Consider the following 21,529-nt stretch of genomic DNA (forward strand, 5'->3'; position numbering starts at 1 on the left):
AGAATTTGAGAAGGGATTTCTTATAACCGTAGCCAATGAGCCTAAGTTGAAGATGCAGTTGCTTTGCTATCTGTGGTCAGGTAGGCTCACACTCCATCCTTTTACACAGTTTGTCCCCCTAAGATCAGAAACTCACAATTTCTGTCAATAAGAAAAATAGGCAGTCATCAGATCTACTGCATGGACAACTTTAATAAAACAACCAAAGACTGTCTTCTCCCTAACATCATTATACATATTCTCAAAGTCTACAGCTTTCAGAGAACAAGTGGGCAAGACTGGAGGAGGGAGGTTTGGGAGGAGTTTTTGACTTCTGGGCAGAGATGTTTCCTCAAGGAAAGTTCTGAGGTAGACATAAAGAGTCTATGTGACAGTGCACATTGTGGATTTCAGCTGCTCAGAGTTGCAAAGAAGCTGACAGGAGAATCCCCTTTTAGTCACACAAAATAGTAGTAGGTAGATGTCTGCTATCAATTGTGTAAATGCTTAACACCCTGTTTTCTTGATTTTTTCTAAGCCCTGATTTGTTAAGTTTGCTGATTCTTGTGGTGTAAACACTCCTACCACAGCCAATTTTCAAGCTATCAACTTGACACCACAGAAAGTGGAGCTGGGATGAGACTCACATGGGTGGGCTCTCACGAGCCCCAACATACCACTGTTACTGTTCACTAGGAACTGAGGTGACCAGATCACTGATAATAGCGATAGCTCTGAGAAGAGGACTTGACTGACTTCAGGATGGATGGAAGGTAGAGTCAAAAGCAGTCTAGTGCTTTCTCTGTAGACAAGACTGCCCTGCATGGCTTTTTCCTCAGAGCATGAGTGAAGAGAACTAATCAAACACAAGACCTTAGGCGAGAAACACTCAGAACAAGGAAAAAAGAACAGTATTGTGATAGTATTTACTACAATAGCAAAATAAGAATTTTAGATAGCTGCCAGACATCTGCAACAGGAAGAGGCATGACCCCCGGTGGAAAAGGAACATAAAGTAACAAGGAGAGAGCATGCTGAGATGAAAAAGCATCAGAATTAACAGCAAGAAGGATGAATAAAGTTAGATTCCAGGGATACAAAATATGCAATTGCAAAATTAAACATCCACAGTGAAGTCAATAAAGGCAAAGGGAGGATGGAAGACAGAATTAAATTGGTGTTATGGACCTTAGATTAAGGAATGCTCTCCCACAATGCAAAAAAACAGTGAGAGAGAAAATGAGAGAAATGGAGAACAGAGATGAGAATTCTAAACTGAGGTTACAGGAAAAAATTAGAAGCCAGAACCACTGAATAGAAGAAATAACTAAAGGAATAATTGAAGGGAACGGTTCTGAACTAGAAATAACCTGCACTACAGATCCAAAAGGCGCACTATGTTCCAGGAAAAATAAAAGAAGTGAGATCCACACTACTCATTTTGTCATTAATAAAATGCTATTACAATGAAAAAAAAATCTGCAATTAGAAAAGCATAAAACAAGTTACTGACAAAGGAAACAAAACCAGGCTGGCTTCCATTTTCTCTTCTGTTACTGCAAATGCTAGAAGACATTCTACAGAGTTTTGAGGGCAAAAGTTTCTGACCTGAGGATTGTATAGGCAGCTCAGTGTCTTCTACATGTAAAGATGAAAGAAGTGTCCAGCCTTATGGGATCTGCAGAGTAAGGAGCCGAGGTAGGACTGAGGATGAGGAGTTCCGGAGGGAGTTTGGGAAAGGTCAGGAATGAGGCAGCAAACTCTTCCTATATTTGTCATTGTTTGCCTTTAAGACCTTATGAGGTGCATGTGCTATTAAAAAAAAATTTACAAGAAGCATATAGTTCCATTAGAAAAAAAAAAAAAAAGAGATAAAAACTATAACCTAATGAGGAAGATCAGGAAGACATTTTTTCTCATTTCACTGATGAGACACCTAGGCTGAAAGAGGGCTTATGAGGGCTCCTAAGTGGCAGAACTAGGTCCAGAATCCGTATCTTTTGACTCCTGTTATATATGCCAAGGGCTGTACCAGTTCCACCATGTTGACACTTTGGAAAGCAGTGGTCAGGGTGATGATGGCCTGATTGTGCCCTGGAAGCAAAGCAAATGGGAGAGGTGGGTGATGCTGGGAAGCCCAGCCTGAGCTAGTTTGTTTATTTATTAATTCAGTCAACCAACATTCCTTGAGTGCCCATTATGCACTGGGCACTGTGCTAGGCATTGGGATTGCATAGATGAATAAAATGCCACTGATGTCTGGTCTTAAGAGACTAAAAGTAAAACTGTAAGGGAGAATTCCCCTTAAACATAGAGCAGTAGTGCTCTTTGGTCAAGTCAGTTGGTAAGGGTAAGCACATAGGCAAAGCCTAAGTCCATCAGAACTGCCTGGAGGCCTTGGTACCAGCCAGATTGCTGGGCCCCACCCTTGGAGCCATAGGTGGGGCTTGAGAATTTGCATTTCCACCAAGTTCCAGGATTAGTAAGAGTTCCCTCAAGGTTGCAGGTAACGAATGTGTTCTAGACTAGGAAAAATACTTCCATTTTGTAGATCATGGAGGAGAGAGGATGTACTTACTCCCTGGGACTCATTTGGGTCATGAAGCACATGGAGTCAAGCAGGATTCCCCTGGGCCCTCAGACAAATAATTCTGTAGGCTCACACTACCCACTTTGGAGTGTCCCATAGGTCTGTGGCTGTGCAGGGTATAATCACACAGTCTTGAGTATGGAACAGACCTTGGTCCTGCTCAGTTCATTGCTGGGATAAGTATGGAGTAAAGGACTCAGAGTGACTTGTCTAGCATCTCACTGTCAGTGAAAGGCAGGCCTAGTCTTGGGACTGCTCTCTCAGTGTTCTTTCCCAAGCACATCACAGCCCCTCTCCTCTCCCCTCTATTCTCCTGGAACCTGCTGAATGGTCATTTCCTAAGCAAGCGTTATTGTTCCTATGGTGCTTCTCTCATTCCAAGTCCTGCAAACAGCCACAGAAGGGTTAACTTTTGTTGGCCTGAAAGCCTGAGCCAGTACAGAGTGTCCATTGTGTGCTGCCCCCTCTGGAGTCATTGCTGGCTGCTGGAATGTGACAAGGCAAACCGTTTTCACCTTGCTCTTGTTTTCACCCTCCTCTGTGAGTGCGTTGAGTGAACGTGTGCGTGTACTCACAGGACACGTTGGCAGTAGTGCCACAAGAGGACTCACAGTGGTCTCTCCGATGCACCAAAAAATGGAACTGTGAATTTGGGGTGGTAGGTACGTGCTGGGAGAAGGCAAAAGGAGAACAACAGCTTTGTGTGCTTGTGAAGTAAACAAACGGGTTATGTTTCTTTGCTCTTTACTTTTGAAAGTGTCTCTCTTGCATGTGGCCATGAGGGGCATAGACAGTGAACTAGGCAGGGGCCGCCTGCCTGGGTGGAGCTACAGTTGGAGTAGTTTGAACCACAGGACTTTGATGAGCTGTCAGGGGCTAATTCATTTTCATTCAGAAAGAACTCCATGAAGTCCTCCATGTGCCCCATCCTGCACTGGGTGCTGAAGCAAATGTAAGTGTTGTACAGCTACAGTTGGTCTCAGCTTGAGACTGAATTGCAATAGAGTAAGGAAAATCAGAGTTGTGTACTGGAAACAATGAGAAGACAATGTATGACTAGTATTTAGTTGCAAGCTCTACAGCTGCGAGCAGTGTTAAGTCAGGCCAGGGAGTGAGTGCTGTGGTCCAGAGTTTGCAGTATGTTGCCATGGAGAAGTGAAGACTTGGGCATGACCTTGAAATGTGGGAAGGCTTGGGATCTGTTTGTTCATTTGCTCATTCATTCCTTCATGCAACAAACATTTGGAGAACACCAGTTGTATGGCAGGCATCACCTGCATGGTTGGAAGAGGATATAAGAAAATATCAAGGCAGAAAGAACTCTGTGTGTGTGTGTAATGCCACTGTGGAGACTGGTTTGACTTGAATAGGGAATGCAACTTGTTGGCTAATGAGCCCTAAGACTGAATTCTTAAGGTAAACCAGTAGGGAAAGTCTGGAATTGATGTATTCCTGGATGGGATTATTTGAAACTGCATTACTCTTTCATCTCTAGTTTTTTTTTTTTTTTTTTTCCAGGTTTTCTTATATGAAGTATTTTTTAAAAATTTATTTATTTATTTATTTATGGCTGTGTTGGGTCTTCGTTTCTGTGCGAGGGCTTTCCCTAGTTGCGGCAAGCGGGGGCCACTCTTCATCGCGGTGCGCGGGCCTTTCACTATCGCGGCCTCTCCTGTTGAGGAGCACAGGCTCCAGACGCGCAGGCTCAGCAGTTGTGGCTCACGGGCCCAGCCGCTCCGTGGCATGTGGGATCCTCCCAGACCAGGGCTCAAACCCGTGTCCCCTGCATTGGCAGGCGGACCCTCAACCACTGCGCCACCAGGGAAGCCCTCATCTCTAGTTTTTATACTTGCGCTGCCCTGGTTTGGTCCTCATGCAACAAGAATTGAATTTCACCCGAGCCTCTTTATGGTCCCCCTGCCTCTAATATCAGGTTCCCTTAATTCATTCCTCACACTACATGCCAGAATTATCTTTCTAAAGCATAGCTTTAGTAATACCCCTTCCCTACTGACATCCCCTACTTAAATGGCTTCCCATTACCTTTAAGATAAAATCCAGCTCATTAGCGTGCCATTCAGGGATGTCCATGATCTGGCTGTAACCTTTTATCTCCAGCTATACCTCTTACGAGTCACCACATTGTACCACAACTCCTAGCCAAACCTCAGCTTTCTCTTTCCTCAACATAACCCTGTGTGCTCCTGCCCAGCCTTACCTCATGCTGTTCCTTCTGTCTGCCATGTCTTCCTTCCCACTCCACTTATTGAAGCCTCTCAAGGTCAGAGCCGTATCCTATGCTCTCTTGAGGACTTCCTGTGTAGTTTCCTATCTATCAGTCTACACCTTGCTCAAATGGAAAACCCTTTCTCTTCCCTTTGTTTCTATCCCTTATTATAGGACATATAAAAATCTCTGTTTTGTTTTTCAAATCTGTCTTCAAGAGTGTAACCTCTTTGAGGAAAGAGATTGTATTTAAATTGTGTATCTTAGGATCTTGACTTGAGGAGAAATGAAAAAAAAATTGTTGAATATTCATTTTTTGTGGATCTCTTACTATTTGAGTTTCAAGTTTTGGAACTTTGTCTTCTATATTAATTAGTTAATGATTTATACTACTAAATATAAGAAACTCTGAAGTGAGTCATTTTTTAAAGGGAAGATACTTTCTCAATATAGATAATTTATCCACTTTGTACTCCTATCTATTCCTCTAAAGTTTAGATTTTACCTTCTTTTCTCTCATCACAGAACCTGCAATAGCTATTGACCTACTCTGCTTCAAAGGTCCAAATAGATTTAGTTTAGGAAATTTTATGGAGAATATGCCTCAGCTTTTGCTCTGACCAAAGGACGCTTTACAGGTAGGTACCAGGGAATTAAAATGTAACACTGGAGATTCCTGCCAGAGGGAGTAAACCACTGAACACTGTTGCCATAAGAAACATGGCTACCAATTTGTATGGTTTTTTGCTCAGTGGAGGTAAATAGGGACAGGTTCTCAGGCATCTTGATGCCTCCAACAGCAGTGTGTTACCTGACACTAGTAAGAGAGGCCTCAATGAATGTTGACTTGAATATGACTTTTTAAAAACTATGTAAGGTTTTGGGCAGGTAGGCAGATCAGTCTAGATGAGACAACAATCTCACAAGTAAAGGAAGCATAGTGTCATCTGGTCTAACTGCCCTCCTCTGCTCCTCTGCTCCTAAGTGGGGACTTGGTCCCTTTTGTAGCATGGGGCACAGGTGGCAGTCCAGTGTTTGCTTGACAACTTTGGGCAGGATGCTCATGCTCTCACCAGGCAGCCACTTCTCTTGCAGAAGTGCTGCATTCATTGGGTTTTCCCCTAAGTGGAAGCAGTTGTAAATGTGTCTTTCTGTGGGGCTGAGCAGTTCCCAGGAGCTGAGTATGTTCCTGGGCTTCTCTGGGGAGCAGGGTCCATGTTAACGCCCTGCTGCCTTGCTGACTGGCTTCCTCACAGGGCGTCAGCTGAAAATGTACTGATTCCAGAGGGAGGAAGTACCCGCTCGGTTTCCAGTTCTTGGCTGTTCTGAATGTATGTTGCATTTTTGGCATTTTCTGGTGGGCACATTTGCTGGTCAGTTCCTTAAATTGATGGGTTCAAAGGTAGCAGCCTAAGGTATGCTGTAATGCCTTCTGCTGAGTGTTCAGCCATTTGGAAGGCTTGGATGTAATCTTACCTACAGCCAGGGGTAGAAGGAGATGATGTCTTGAAGTTGAGGGCGGCCCCAGGGCTTGAGGTTTTCTCTTGAGAATGAGCATTTGGGCTTTCTTTTGAGCTTTAAAAATGATGAGTATGAAATTGGGAATAATGGGACATGGAGTGAATAAGGGTGAAGGATAGTTTAGCTGATCCTATGATGGTTTGGTGAGGAGGAAGGCAGAATAAAAAATCCTGGGGGGATTCCTGGCACTTCCAGAGGCCTGTGAAATGCTCCCTCTCTCCCCTCTCTTTTTTGTTGTCATGTAGACATAACGCCACTTTATTTAAGGTCTAGGAAGGGAATTAAAACTGTCTCGGGTGACTATTTTTATCTAAATGATTGATAATGATTAAATAACTTTTGTGTTGGAAACATTTTTAGCATTTGTTTTGCATTAATCACAGCATTAGAAGTAATTGCTCACTGAACTCTTTTTGTTTTCCTTTTACAAGCCTTCACCTAAGCTTTGCATTTATTTATTTTAAGAAATAAAGACAAGACTTGCATGATTAAAATAATTCATAATGAAAGATAATAAAGGAAGAATGGTCCAGAAGTTCTTCTTCTGAGGGGATGGAGAGCTTGGCTCAGGCAGCCCAGGGTTGTGTTCAGCTTTGCAGACTGTTCTTCATGTGTGAGAGGGAAGTTGTGCAAGAAGCCAGCCAGATGCAGTTTTCACAGACCTGAGCATCAGCACTTAGACTTCCTTTCATCATGGTTGGCCTTGATGGTGACTCAGCCAGCTGTGGCTTTAGTATAAGAAGCATCTAGCTTGTTACTGGACTGGAGGACTCACCTCTCTTATCTTTATTCTTGGGCCCACAACCATAAAAATTAATAACAATTCAATGAAAGCCTGTGTGTGTGCGTGTGTTTCCTCCTCTGCTCCAATATAATGTAATTTGGGGATGTGAACTTTCTGGTTTGACTTCTTTCCAATCATTTTTTTCTGATGCCATAGATAAGTGAGGTAGGATGGGGCTTCTGGAACTTAGTTTGAGTTACCTTTGAGGTCATTTTCCTTCCTGCCATGGCTAATTATCTCTCTGCTTCTCAGTTGCAGATCTGATCCCTTCTGAACAACCTCACCGTGTCTCCATCCCTGGGACTCTGAACCCAGCAGCTGGACCACTTTCTCCTTGGAATTTTGGGTGCCCTTTCTTCTCACCTTTCCCTTTTCCCTTTTCCCCGTCCCCCTCCTGAGAACTCGTGGAGACTGTAGGATTGTCATGGAGTCCAGGGAAGTCTTAAGCGGTTCCCGGCAAAGGGGGAGCGAGTCGGAATTCCTGCCGGTCTCCTCAGCCAAGCCCTTGACTGCTCCTGGCTGTGCAGGGGAACCTTTGCTCTCTGCTCCGGAGACTGGGAAGGGGATCCCAGTAGGCGGAGAACGCATGGAGCCAGAGGAGGAGGATGAACTGGGCTCAGGACGGGATGTGGATTCCAACTCCAATGCAGACAGTGAGAAATGGGTGGCAGGAGATGGTCTGGAAGAACAGGAGTTTTCTATCAAGGAGGCAAACTTCACAGAGGGGAGCCTGAAGCTGAAGATTCAGACCACGAAGCGGGCTAAGAAACCCCCAAAGAATCTGGAGAACTATATATGCCCACCTGAGATCAAGATCACCATCAAGCAGTCTGGGGACCAGAAGGTGTCCCGTGCTGGGAAAAATAGCAAAGCCACAAAGGAGGAGGAAAGAAGCCACTCCAAAAAGAAGGTAGGGATCCCTGTTGACTAGGTTTTTTCTGTTTGTTTTTGCCATTTTATCCTCAACATTTAAGGGTCTATTTGCTTATTACTTAATTATTTATAAATTACTAATCTCCTTGATGGAATACTTAGGACCTGCAGAATAAATGTCTCTGATATCTTGGTATAGTATCCAATTTATTATTATGGATACTATCGACCAAAAACAAAACAAAACAAAGCAAAAAAGAAACTACTAGAATTATAATCCTGGAAGTTCCTATTTATTGTGTAGCAGCCAGTTGGCTGGGTCAGATCTGGCTAAGCTGTGACAAAATTTGAGGGTGTTTTTTGGTTTTTTTGCTTTAATATTTGCATTTGTTCTCACAGTCAAGAGTAGGATGTTGAAAATTTTGGTCAATCAGAACAGTCAAGAACAGTTATAACGTCCTTTTGGTTTCAATCACTGCTGTAAATCTTTCTACAATAGACAAATCACTTACTTGACTGAGGAAGCCCCGTCTTTGTAGTAAATGCGGCTCTTCTAGGGCTGAGAGATCATTATCCTGGAAGCCAGTGGTGAGCTTTAGAGCTGGAGCTGGAGAAAGGGAAGGGGTAGGGGACTGACATGAAGCTTTATCTAACAAACTGTAGACTTTTAGGACTGAGTGTTGAATGAACTTGGTACATGGTCATTTTCCTCATAAAAGTCAATGTGGGTGTGGAAAGCAGCTCTCTAGGTGATTTAGTGATGTTCTTTGGTTGGGAATGTATGGATCTAGGTTTCATTGTATTTATTTTGTGTCACAGAGGGTTACAGAGACCTCCCTTTCTGGGAGGGGTGTGACACTCAGCTGTGATAGCAGAGGGCTGCCCTAGTCCAGAAAGTTTTTGTTTCCAACAATCTCTGGGTCTTGTGAACAGCTCTGAAAGGAGCCCTCTTGCTGACAGAGTTTTGCAGTTCTAGGTAGTAGATGTTAACCAGAGTCTTTGTAACTCTCTCCCCCACATCGTAATTATTTGGATTCTGGACATGATGGAAGATAAAATGGTCTATATGAATGAACCTCTCTCCTTTATACCCCAGAGATAATCTGTAGTGTTTCTGTTGACAGTGGTTTTTGAACTTTGGGATAGTCATTTTCAATAAAGCTGCTAAGAATCATGTTGTTTCTTTAGTGTAGGGCTTGTGCCCTTCCTTATGCTAGGCATTTTGGCTGATTTGTCGAAGTTAAAATCCAAAAACTTGGACTAGAAGAGACTTTTCTGAGTGACCAACACCCCCAGTTTGCTGAGACTATCCTGGTTTTTAAACAGAAAGTCCTGCATCCAGGTTCAGTCCTGGGCAAGCCAAGGCAGTTGACCATTTTACTTTAACATTGGGAACACAAAGGAATCTTTAGAAATTGGTGTGTTTTTACACAGCATAGAGGTAGTGCTTTCCCCTCTCCCCTCCCCATTTACAGCTTTGCGATGCTTTCTGGGTTCTCTGTCATAAAACCAAGGATATCTAGATGCACATGGAAACTTTTGAGGTTTTTGCAAGCAGATGCAAAGAAATGCACGCAGGCTCAGAAAGTTAGCCTTTGCTTTGGAGTCGGGTCTCTTCAGCTTTGAAAACGAGTATCTTTGTCTGTGGCCACTGAGATGGCACAAAGAGTGTTGTTGGATTTTTGTGTGGGTGAGCAGTCTTGAAAACTGTGGTAACAATTTCCCCTCCATCCCCATCACTGCCAGAATTTGAGTAGCAGCCCACAGTTTTGGGTGTGCAAACCCAAATTCACTATCCTAGAAAGACAGTAAGTTGTCCTGATCAGTACTACTTTCCTAAGGCCATAAGATTGTTCCCAAATATAGGCTTCTGTCTATTGGAATGCCCCAGAATAAAACTCTGGAATTTGTGACATGGGGATGATTTCAAAGCTGAAATGTGCAATGGACCTCTACTCTCATATCTGAAATTCTCAGGCTGGTCATTCTCACCCAAAAAGTTGGATGCCCTTTTGTGCTTTATTGGAAAGAGAGAAGAAATCGCTTCTTTGAATATGTGACTTACCAAGTATGCATTTCTAAGCCTGAGCAATTGGAGGGGAAAGAAAGGAAGGAGAAAGGCTGAAATTCAATGTACAGTGCTGTGTTATGCTGGCACTGTAATGGGAATATCTATGAAAATTTTAAATTGTTAGAAGCTTGCTTCATTTTGTACTCCTTTATCCTTCCTACGTTATGCCTAGAGCTGATTCTTTCCAGAGATGAACGAATAAAGTTAACGGTACTGGGTCTTAATCATTTGATAGATGATAGGAAGTTCTCTGATCTCTATTGGATTAGAATGTGAACTTTATTACTCTTCAAGTGCCTGTTGTTTTGCAAACAAGGAGTAAGCAAAAGCTGGAGCTGAGGTGGAGAGGTGGAAACCTTGCTTACCATTTGTACAGAAAAGTTCAGTGGAATGAGCTTGCAGAATTTATTTATTTGTATGAATGGGAAGTACATGATCAGTAATTTGAGATAGGGAAAAGGATGAGGATGGCATTTTGTAAACATCAGATCAGTGTCTCACTCTAAAATCTAGTCTTCTGGATTTTTTATTTTGAGGCAAGTTGCTCACTGAAGAAGTGTACATGGAGTGGCCCCTGGGACTCAGGTCCTTTGCTAAGAGCTTGGAAAAAGGCTCTGTTGAGCTGGTCCTTGAGCAGGTGGAGATGCCTACTTGGGTATCACCTGATCATATATGCTGACTTAGAGCAGGTTTGGCAAACTATAGTCCGTGGGCAAAATCCAGCCCCCCGCCTGTTTTTATACAGCCCACAAGAAAAGAATGGTTGGGAAAAAATCAAAAAGAGAATAATATTTTGTAAGATGGGAAAATTATATGAAATTCAAATTTCACTGTCCATAAATACAGTTTTATTGGAATGGAGCCACATCTATTTATTTACATTTCGGCTATGGCTGCTTTTGCACTTCGACAGCAGAGTTGAGTAGTTGTGACAGAGAGTGTATGGCCCTCAGAGCTTAAACTATCTGCTATCTAGTTCTGACCAAAAACACTTGTTGACCTGTGACTCAGGGGAAGGACAGTGAGTTTTAGGATAACAAGGATTTTGTTTTATTTCATTTTGTTTTGAACGATTCAGCCTCTAAACCTGGAGGCTGGGGAAGAATGAACTTTAATCATTATGTGCTTTTTTGTGTTGTTTTTTGTTTTTGTTTGTTTTACTTTTGCAGACCAATCAATTTTGTTCAAGTCATTGTTTGACAGCCTTTGGCAAAGACAGCTTATATTGGACCCCAAATGATTTGCTTTTTCATTGTTTTTTGTAAAAAGAACGTTCTGTAGGATAATTATGGCATTCCTTACATATCACAGCTAGTTTTCTGCTACTTCTATCTGTACATGTTCTACGGCTGTGGGGTGAGGAGATGTATGTGTGATATGCTTAAGAGCTTTATTCCACATTTCAAACCTAGGCCCAATCCTCCAAACTGGAGAGTTGTTACAGATTTTCAGGTAACAGGGCCACTTCAGTAGTAGGATGTTAGGAGGGACCCATGAAAATACCACTTCATTGGCTCAAGGATGCGTGGACTCTTCTAACCAGCGGACAGGTCACCTCCCTTCCATGTAAACTTAGGATGGCACTTGAGATGCTGTCTGGAAGAGGGTTTATGATGAATTGATTTATGTGAGGTATAAGAGCAGCATTTGGTAAGAAGTGGAGGCTGAAAAGAGAGCTCAGAACATATTTTAGGGCCTCAGAATTGTCCTTTGGGCAGGTCCTGAGTTGCAGATGGATGATCCCATAAATGCACCTTGCTGTTTATCACAACACCCATGTTGTTGCATCTTAGACTGACTCAGGTAAGTGGTATAATAACTTAAGCTTCCTCTACTTTCCTTCTAAGTTACTCAATAAAAACAATAGAGAACATGAGAATGAGTCTGTAGAAGCAAGTTCAGGTGTAACATGTGAACTTAAAATGCTCCAACAGTGATAGGTTGTTGTTGTTGTTGTTTTTTTTAACATCTTTATTGGAGTATAATTGCTTTACAATAGTGTGTTAGTTTCTGCTTTATAACAAAGTGAATCAGCTATACATATACATATATCCCCATATCTCCTCCCTCTTGTGTCTCCCTCCCATCCTCCCTATCCCACCCCTCTAGGTGGTCACAAAGCACCGAGCTGATCTCTCTGTGCTATGCGGCTGCTTCCCACTAGCTATCTATTTTACATTTGAGTGTATATATTTCCATGCCACTCTCTCACTTTGTCCCAGCTTACCCTTTCCCCTCTCCATGTCCTCAAGTCCATTCTCTACATCTGCGTCTTTATTCCTGTCCTGCCCCTAGGTTCTTCAGAACTATTTTTTTTTTTTAGATTCCATATATACGTGTTAACACGTATATACGTGTTAACATACTGTATTTTACTGTATTTTAAGAGGCTCTCAGCTGGACAGAGTTTAGCAGCTCTCCTCTTTCTGAGGACTTTCTGTGGGTGTCAGGACACCCACCAGGTTCAACGGCATGAGAAGGAGAGGGTGTTCTGAGACAAGCACTGTACAGTAGAAAATGTGGTGTGGTTATCTGCACCAACTGGCTTTGTGACTCTGGATCTGGAATATAACCTTGCTGAAGCCCTGGTTTCCTCATCTGCCGAATAGAGATGCTAGTTTCCACATGATATAACCCAATGTAAGATTTTAGGAAAAAATGGGTAATTTACAGACCACACGTCATAGTAATAGTTCCGATTTATTGAACCATGTGGCAGACCCTCGGCTAGCTCTTTAATCTGTATTCACTTTCTCTATTAGTCCTTATTGCAGTCCTGTCAGACAGATGGTATTTATTTACAGATGAGGAAATTGAGGCTCAGTGGCTTCAGATAAGCAGGAGCAGAGTTGGCCTTTGAAGTCAGTTCTTCTAGACTGTTTGGCCGATGCTGGAGTCCAGGCCTCAAGTGCCCACACGGGAAAGGGCTGCTGGGAGATGAGGATCCAGCATGAGGGCATTTCTCTCCCACTTTCCCACATTGGCGAGGATGGCAGGATCATAACCTGGCATGCTGTCTTAAATTCCAAGTGTTTCAAAGCCTCATGAGTTAGAGTCTTATTTTTTCCTTTATTGTGCTTATGGATTGTTATTTGCTTCTCTTTTGTTTCTTTAGACTTAATGTTCCCCTTCCCCCAGCTTCATCAGGAGAACCTATTTTCTCTAGCAGCAGGGACTTCAACCTCATATTCCTCAGGACCTGTGATGGTCCTAGGAACATGTTCAGGACTCCTTCTTAGTAACCCCATGTGGAACATCATCATATGTGTATGGAAAGACCCTATATTCTCTTTTGAGCACTCATAACCCTCTCCTGGGAAGTCTAATAGGTCACAAATTCATGTACTCATACTTCAGATAGCACCTTCCTCGTGTCAAACACACAAAGTATGGGAGAGAAAAAAGGCTTTTTAGGTGATGTAGATGGGAAGCTAGTCTGGCATCAGATTGCAGAGAGTGATGAATATCAAATAAATAAATGGGTTTGCATTTAATTCTATAAGTAATGGAAGTGCTCAGCAGGCTTTGAATTGGGGAAAGGAAGGGTTGGGGGTCCAGGGAACATGATGAAAGTGATGTAGGGAAGAGAAGCATAAAAGGAGAGTCTTGGTAGTACAGCTGTCAGTAAGGAGGGCTGCACCAGGGTTCTCCATTTCCCCTGTAGACTGCTGAGATGCACATTTCTCTCCTGACACTCTATGGGTTGTAGCAGTTTGGAGGGGCTGCAGGAGGGAGGGCATGTTGGGCAGGGGATGAAAGGTGGCTCAGATTGCTGGACCTCTGGTGCTGCACCCATTGCCATCTCCTCATCCCCTCTGATGGGTGGCCCTGAGCATCCAACAGAGAGCCTTCCACCCTCCTTAGGGTTCAGGCGTCCCTCCCTCGCCATCATTTGTGCAACCCCTTCTCTGGTCACTCCGAGGTGCATTGCTTGGCTGAGGGCTTGCCCTCCCATCCTCAGGGTATGTGAATGTGGTGCCTTGAACTCCTGGGAGTATATGAGCTTCTTCCCCGACAACGCCCTCAACCTGGCTGGGAGAGCAGGTCTGGACAGCATTTCTTCACAAGAAGCTGAATTTCTCCTCTCATTTAATTTTATATTTTCTTTCTATAGATTTTTTTTTAAAGCAGCACATTCCTATTTATTCATCAGAGTGCCTGAAAATTTTGTTTCCTGATAGGTTTCTCTATAGTTATTTTAGAGCTAAAAACCTTTTCCATGAAGTAATTGTATCTACCGAGCAACAGGTTACATTTGACATCTGGAGTTGGTGTTCGGGAAAGAACACTGGACTTGGGGACAGGAGCCCTAGGTGCCAGCTCTGCCTCTGTTATTAACAGCTTCAATAAGAATGCTTTACCTTCCTGGATCTCAGTTTTTTCATGTTAAAAAAAAAAGGAAAGAAAAAGAAAACAAACAGCTTTTGACCTTTGAAGCCTTATTTCTCTTCCCAAAACTGGAAACTTCAAGAGTCATTCTGTTAGATGAGGCAAGACTTTCTCTTTAAGAAAACTAGTTACTATAAACAAAATTTTTGACCTCTCTTCGGGACCCACTGTTCTGTTATCAGATTGTTTCCTTTTTGCCCCAGTGTCAAAAGGCCTAAAATCGTGGGAGCAAATGTCAGAGTTGAGCTTAAAAAGTAGTGAGATTTATCAGACTTGCATTCCATGAAGATATTCTGGGAATGTTTGGTTCCCCTCTTCCCTCCTTGTGTGCTTCTTGTTTTCTTCCTGTGTTTGGGATTCTCTGGGGGTTTAAAGCACCGTGCTGGCTCTTTTCCTCTTGGTACTTAGTTTCATTTTGGACTTCAACAAGGAACAGCCTTTGGTGAACTCCGTGCCATTGAAGATAAACCTGTCAGAGTAAAAGCAAGAAAATTGTGTTCTCATCTGATGGAGACTCATTCATTCCCTGAACTGTTCAGGTAAGAAATAAGGGATCTATTAGAAAGAGTGCCTGTCCTGAGAGTGGATTTGAACTCAGATCCCCTGATTCTAGACCAGCTTCTCTGCAGAGAACCTGCACTAGAACCTGGGCTCCCTATAACCTTAAGCAAGTTACTTAATCCCTTGAAACAGTTTCCTAACTGTGTGAAAACCAGGGATAATAGTAGCACCTCTTTGCTGGTGTCTTGTGGAGATGAAAGTGCCTGGTGCGCTTAGCACAGCACCTCACTCAGTGTGCATCACCTTTATTCCTGTTCTGCTTCTCTTTCTTCCAGGTCACCCACAGGACCCTCCTCAGTACAGGCACAGCTAGGTACACAGTGACCTGCAGTTTTACTGGGTGCCTAGGAGGCGTGGGCTGTCTAAGAAGCCATGTGTTTCTTTAGGCCGATCCTGTTTTAATAAATACCGCTCGTGGCTATGTTGAATTGTGTTGGCTGGGTGGTGGTGCCAGTGTCTTATTTCCGATGCCTGCACAAGCATCTACTAATAAAGCATGCCACTAATGCTTTTTTTTTTTTTTTGGTGGTGAGAATTGGTATGGGATTTATTTAGAGATGATTCAAAGGTCTTTTATCTCTGTGGTCACTTATCTGCCAAACCAGGATTGCTGCTAAGCTCAAAGCATGACTCAAAATGAAACTTTCGAAGCAGTATCATAAGAACGGCAAAGTGGGGTTCAGCTGGTGCTTCCTTGCACCCCTGCCACGCTCCCAGCATTTGCAGAGTCACCCGCCCTTCTCCATCATCCCAATTCTACATCCTTGAAAAGTCCTCTCTTAAGGCATTTCCAGTTGACCTTCACTTGCATTGCCTTTTTTTATTTTTAATAAAAGGCAAGAGAAATGATCCTGTTTTGCCCTTCTCTACCCCATCCTTTGGGTCTTCTGATTCCTGCAACTTTAAGTGAAAAACATCCCACCTTCAAAGCACTATGATGCAGGACATCCCAGGATGTCCCTCTCCTGCCTTTCTTGTTCATGAGACATGAGTCACTTTGGTCAGGAAGTCGCTGGGTCTGGTTAAGGGCTGCCTAGGCAGAGAACATGGGGATGTGGCAGTGAGGTTCTCAGAGCCTGGGCCCCAGGCATTGGTTCAGGCTCCTGACTGCCTTACGTACAGAAATCAAACACATGAGGCAATGAAGGCTTGTGTTATAGGGGTTTGGCTTATCCACAATAAGCTAAAAATTCGTGTTAGAATTTTCACATGGCCAAGTTACTTTGGGGAAATGGTTTCAACTCGTTTGGTCCTCAGGGTGACTTGACTTGGAAGGTGGCATTAAGGCTCTGCTCCCCGCATGCCCATAAGAGGAACCAGTGGCCAGAGGGAGAGGCTGCCAGTGGGGAAGGCAGAAGCTCAGTAGAGCCAGGTTCCCAGGAGGTGTGCAGATAGACACAGCATGCAGACACCCACATGGACCAGCAGTTGTGTGCAGTGTGTGCAGGAGTCTGAATTATGTGCTGTCTGGTGAAGCCGCAGCCCTTGGTGCAAGCTGAGGCCGCTGTCAGAGCGTGTCCGAACACGGACAGCCAGCCCAATCCCTGTCTTGAGGGCAGGTTTGGGTGACATAACTTCTAGGGCTCCTTCCCACCTTCCATAGTATTCCATTGGATCTTGGCCTATGAAGGCAGGGGGCCTCCGTCTGTAACTGGAGTGTGCCTTTGCCTCTGAAGTCCCAGGTTTGTTTTTTTTTCTTGCCTGCCCCTCCCTCCTCAGACTAACTTCCCTCACCTCCCCACCAGCCTCTGACCCCACCAGGGGAAAGAGTGGAGGCCTTTATTGACTCTGAAAAATCCAAGCAGTTCCCATCTTGGTACCTGGCCCTTGAGGCCATTTGATAATCATCATTAGTATCAAATGTGGGTTGCTTCAGTGTGTTTTTCTAGACCTTGTTTATGGTGTTTTTCCCACAGTGTCTTCTTCGGCCCTCACAAGTTTCTAGCCGGTTTCACAGTTGGTGGGGGGGGGATTGGCAGAGATGGAGCAGAGGGGGTAGAGAATTCTTGAAGGGACACAGACAGACAGCAGTTCTGTCCTTCAAGGTGGACCACCATGCCTTGCCAATAAGAAGTAATCATTTGCAGATATGAATGTGCCCGGGAACGTGGGCAGCCTTTCATGCCAGGCCAGTTAGTTCATTTGTTTAGTGCTGTGAATGAGAAGCCATTCACAGCACTAAACAAATCGGGGGTTTCAGCATTGTTCACAACAGACTGTATCCCTGGAGAACAGCCTTAAAGGAGTTGATCATGGGTGTGGTTAAAGGAGATCTATTTGTAGCATACAGTGGGAGTCTCTGTGATTTCTCCATCCTTGTCCTTTCAGGGGAGCAAGAGGTGGACACGGATTTATTTGGCTGTGCGGCTCTTTCTTGCACCATCAGGTTCCTGAACTTCCCAGTCTTCCCGCTGGATTACTGCCACTGAGTAAATGGCAGGGCAGCGTCATGCTGGGATATGGGTGCAGTTGGGTCATGAAGGAAGGCAAGATTAGGAGGTCCAGAAAGGGTCTGAGAACCAGGAGTTAAATCTGACACAGGCTAGAATCTGGCACCAGGTCAGGAGGCAGGCGAAGGCCAACCACAGAAACTATGGGTCAAAAGGAAAGAATGGGTCCACAGTTGGGTCACACTTCCAGCATCATGGACTTCACTGAGAGTCAGAAGAGCCTCTGAATATTTCCATTTCAGCATCCCTCATAAACAAAACAGAAGACACCTTCCAAAATCCCTCATGGACAGTTATTTGGCTGCTGCTCAATGGCCCTCAGGGAGGAGGCTCGCTGCTACCTCTTGAGGCAGCTCTGGTTTTAGTAAAGCTCTTTCTTATGTTGCACTAAAATCATTCTTTTAAAAGCCTGAATATTTCCAGTTCCTGAAACTGTTCCTGGGATTCCATGGTTTCCTGATGCCAAAGCACCTTGGTTCCTATGCCAGGAATGCTAGTTTGTCAGTGTCCTTCCTAAAAGGCATCAGTGGGGAGGGTTCACAGAGCAGAGGACAAAACTGGAAGGTGGTCTGGGGCTGCAGGGGACTGTGCCCTCCTCCACTCTAAGCATAGTATCTCTATTAACAGGACCCCGGGCTATATCAGCTTTCTGGCAGCTTCATCATTGTTAGTGTATACTGAGCTTAAGGACAAGGAGACTCCAATTTAATATTGCCTTCTGCTACTTTTGCTGGTCCAAATCATCACATCCTACATACAATGGACTCTGGGCCAAAATGCAGGTGTTTGCATTATCCTTCTTATCATTTCTTTGTGCATAGTTATAGGCAGGGATCTGAGTCAAATATTAGTCAGATGGTCTAGTTAGGGTCTGTGGACTACGCAGAAGGCACAGAAATAGGGCAACTGAAATGTAGATGCCCTCTCACTCAGAGTTCCTCTCCTGTGCTTTTGTACTGGGGTATCTCTAGATGGTTCTCCACCATCTGTGAACCTGGTTTCTCATTTACATAGTGGCCTTTTTGGATCTAACTAAAAAAGTTTTAAAAGTGTGTTATCAAAGGTAAAGTATTTTCTTCTCGGTTACGGTGTAAGCTCTCTGAGGACAGAAGTTGCGTCTTTTATTTCCTGGCCTGGGTGTTAAACAAGTTCTTGTTAGCTCTGTGCCAATGAAGGTAGCTCTATGGAAAAAAACTCTCTTTTCTATCAGAACAGCCTCTGCCTATTCAGCCCTGTATATTTTGCATTGGTTTTTTAGAAACATCTGAAACTTTTCATCATGCTGCCTTTTCTGTGCTCCCATCCAGATATACCGTAGCAGAGCTAAAGCATCTAAATTCCACATGAATCTACAGAGTTGTATGGTGTGTTCAGCATAAATGCTGTGTGGGGTATAGACAGTTCTTATTAGGAAGAATTGATCTCAGAGCATTTAGGGAAAAACACAGGACAGTACAACATACTGTCAAAATGAATGTTTCAGTTAGTGCATAGTGTGGAAAATTGGTAGCAACCATCACGTCTGCCCAGTACCTTTACAAAGGGTTTGCATCGCCCAACTGTGACCTCTTTGGTTTGTTTTTGGGATAGTTCCATGAAGCAGCTGTTATTCCTCCCTGTTTTAAAGACTGAGGGAGGGACTTTGAGGGTTTTTAATCTGGCTTGCCCTAGGTTACAACTAATTACCAGGGGAGAGGGAGTGGAGAGACTCAAACCCTCATCAGACCCTTGGTCTCTTGGTTTCTAGCAGTAGGACGCCATCGTTGAATGGTGCACTTTAGCTGGTCCTGCTGGTACCTCCTCAAGGAGAGAATAGTTGAGTCCTATGCAGCTCACCTAATTGCTCCTCCTGCATGTTCCCAGTCTAGGCTGTGGGTGAACCTGGGCATTGTAGCTTCATCCCGGAGACCCACAGCTCCTTTCTTGGAGGGCCCACAGCCACCTCCCCGCTGGAGAACATTCCTCATCAGGGCATGGCAGCAGTGAGACATGGTGAGAAGTGATAGCTGGCAGTACATGCAGCACAGAGCTATGGATAATAGGCTCACTGAGACTTAATCTAGAAGCTGTTTACAAAAGTATTCTTAGGTGTCCTGGTTTGGACTGAAAATGTGGAATTCAGCAAAGGACCTGTCCGAAACAAGATTCCATGAGTCCTGTCTGGCCTGAGACTTGAGGGGAGGGTGACCACTCCATGCTGGGGGTTCTGGTTTTGAGTCCTTCTGCTTTTAGCAAGTGAATCTCTGTTTTCTCATATTTAACAGGGGATTAACACCGTGTCTCTTCCTTACACATTACTTTGAAGATAATCTGAGCGCACGGTTGTAAAGTGGTTCTGAAATGTTAAAAGTGCAATGGAAATATAAGGTGTTTTTCTGTAGAACTACCCTATAGTAGATTCTTAACAAACTGTAGTCTCTAATTAAACTTTTCCAGGCTTCCTCTAATATCCCTAGGCTCTCTCTTCCCCAGCTTTGGATAAAGCCCCCAGACGTGGCTGTGATCAACAGCAGCTGCAGGTTGGATGTGATCAGTCCAGATCACCACCACATGGTGTAATTGCCCTTTGTGAAATTCTGGGGCGAGAGGTCAGCCTTCTTTACCCACCTTTGTCACTTCTCAGTCATCTGTATCCTGGTGGCAGTTGGGTTATCCCGGCATCCTTCCCCTACCCCCACCTCCCTGCCCCACCCCCCTCTCTTGGAGGCCAGGAAAAAACCATCTGCTGAGTTGGCTTTCAGAAGATTTTTTTTTTAAATACCAATTTCCCTTTGTTCCAAGGCAACCTCCAATCAGAGCTGGGGTCTGCTGGGTTTGGCGAGAGGCTGGTATTGTGTTTCGTGCTCCCGGAGGAAAGGTTGTCCACTTGCTTTTCTTTTTGATTCGATTCCCTGCCATTCTGCAGGAGAGTCAGAAGTTGCAGCTGCCGCTGTCAGCTGTAAATGGGGGACCCCCTTGTTTAAGAACCTGCATGTTAATCCTTTGGCAGGGGGTGGAAAAAATAAAAACAAAAACAAATACAAAACCAAAAAATTAAAACCATCACTAAGAAAAGTATTTCTTCCTGTTCCCACCTCGTTTTGTAAGTCACACAAAATCTTACTGGTTGCTTAAGCTTAGGCCTTGCTGTCCTTGGATGTTTGCTTGGAGATCCTTTGGTGTACAGCCTCTTACGTTTCCTCATTTCCTGCTGAAGAATATGAACTGTGCATCAGAGGCAGAGGAGAGTCATTCTTTTATGGAAAACTTGAACCGCAGGGAAAAGCAACTGGCCATGCAGGCTGCTTTCCTGAGCAGAGCCACAGCCACCGCTTTGTTGCTGAGCGCAGCCGGGAACATTGCCAAGCACTCGACACACACTGTCTACTAAATCCGCCCCACCACAGCAATGGAGATGTTATTATCCCCATTTTACAGTTGTATGCAGTGAGGTGCAGAAACCTCCAGTGCCTTGCCTCAGTCTCAGGGTCGGGAAGGTGGGATCCCAGCGTGTCCACCCTCTGAGCCCTGAGGCAGCTCCTCACTCAGGACTCGGGGGGTTGAGCCCAAGCCCAAGGTTCTAAGCCTGCCCTCCTGAAGACCCACAAGCAGGTGCCTTCTCAATGTTTCCATTTCTCTGTAAAGTGGGACCAGAATAGCTAGATGCCTGAGAACCCAGAGGGACAGTTTGGTCAAATCTTGTGAAAGTTTTATAAGCTCTTCTATTCCTGAACCTTGTGCATTTGTCCTCTTTTCCTGTCATGTTCCACAAAATAAGTGAAAATCGTCTCAGCAGGTTCAGGTGGTGCTCTGAGATATCTTCTCAAGTGGTCCTGCAACTTTGTGAGCAGAGCACCCTGCTGGCCTCCGGCTTTGCACGCCCAGCCCTCGCTTGCTACACACACTCCCAACCTTCACTCATGGGCTTTCCTGGGTGAGAGCCTTTAACAAACCAAAGGGTATGTTTTGCTCCTCTATGGTGGTGAGCGGAGAGGTCAAGGAATGAACACATGATGAATTCTGTAAATTGGTGAAAACCCATAAAATCCATAAAGCTGTTTTTAAACATGCTATCTCCTCCATCCTCTCACTGTTAGGCTGGAATT

At 44.2% G+C, this 21,529-nt stretch overlaps 1 protein-coding gene across 1 annotated transcript in view; it reads left to right on the top strand.

Moving 5' to 3' along the window:
- Positions 1 to 21,529, top strand: part of SETBP1 (SET binding protein 1) — a 376,922-nt gene that overhangs the window by 12,966 nt on the left and 342,427 nt on the right. The window contains exon 2 of the mRNA XM_036823197.1: positions 7,353 to 8,010. Within this exon, the coding sequence (XP_036679092.1) occupies positions 7,525 to 8,010 (486 nt within the window). The 5' untranslated portion in view covers positions 7,353 to 7,524. The remainder of the gene's footprint in view (positions 1 to 7,352; positions 8,011 to 21,529) is intronic.

This window comes from Balaenoptera musculus, chromosome 14, assembly GCF_009873245.2.
Source record: "Balaenoptera musculus isolate JJ_BM4_2016_0621 chromosome 14, mBalMus1.pri.v3, whole genome shotgun sequence".
Lineage (NCBI taxonomy): Eukaryota > Metazoa > Chordata > Mammalia > Artiodactyla > Balaenopteridae > Balaenoptera > Balaenoptera musculus.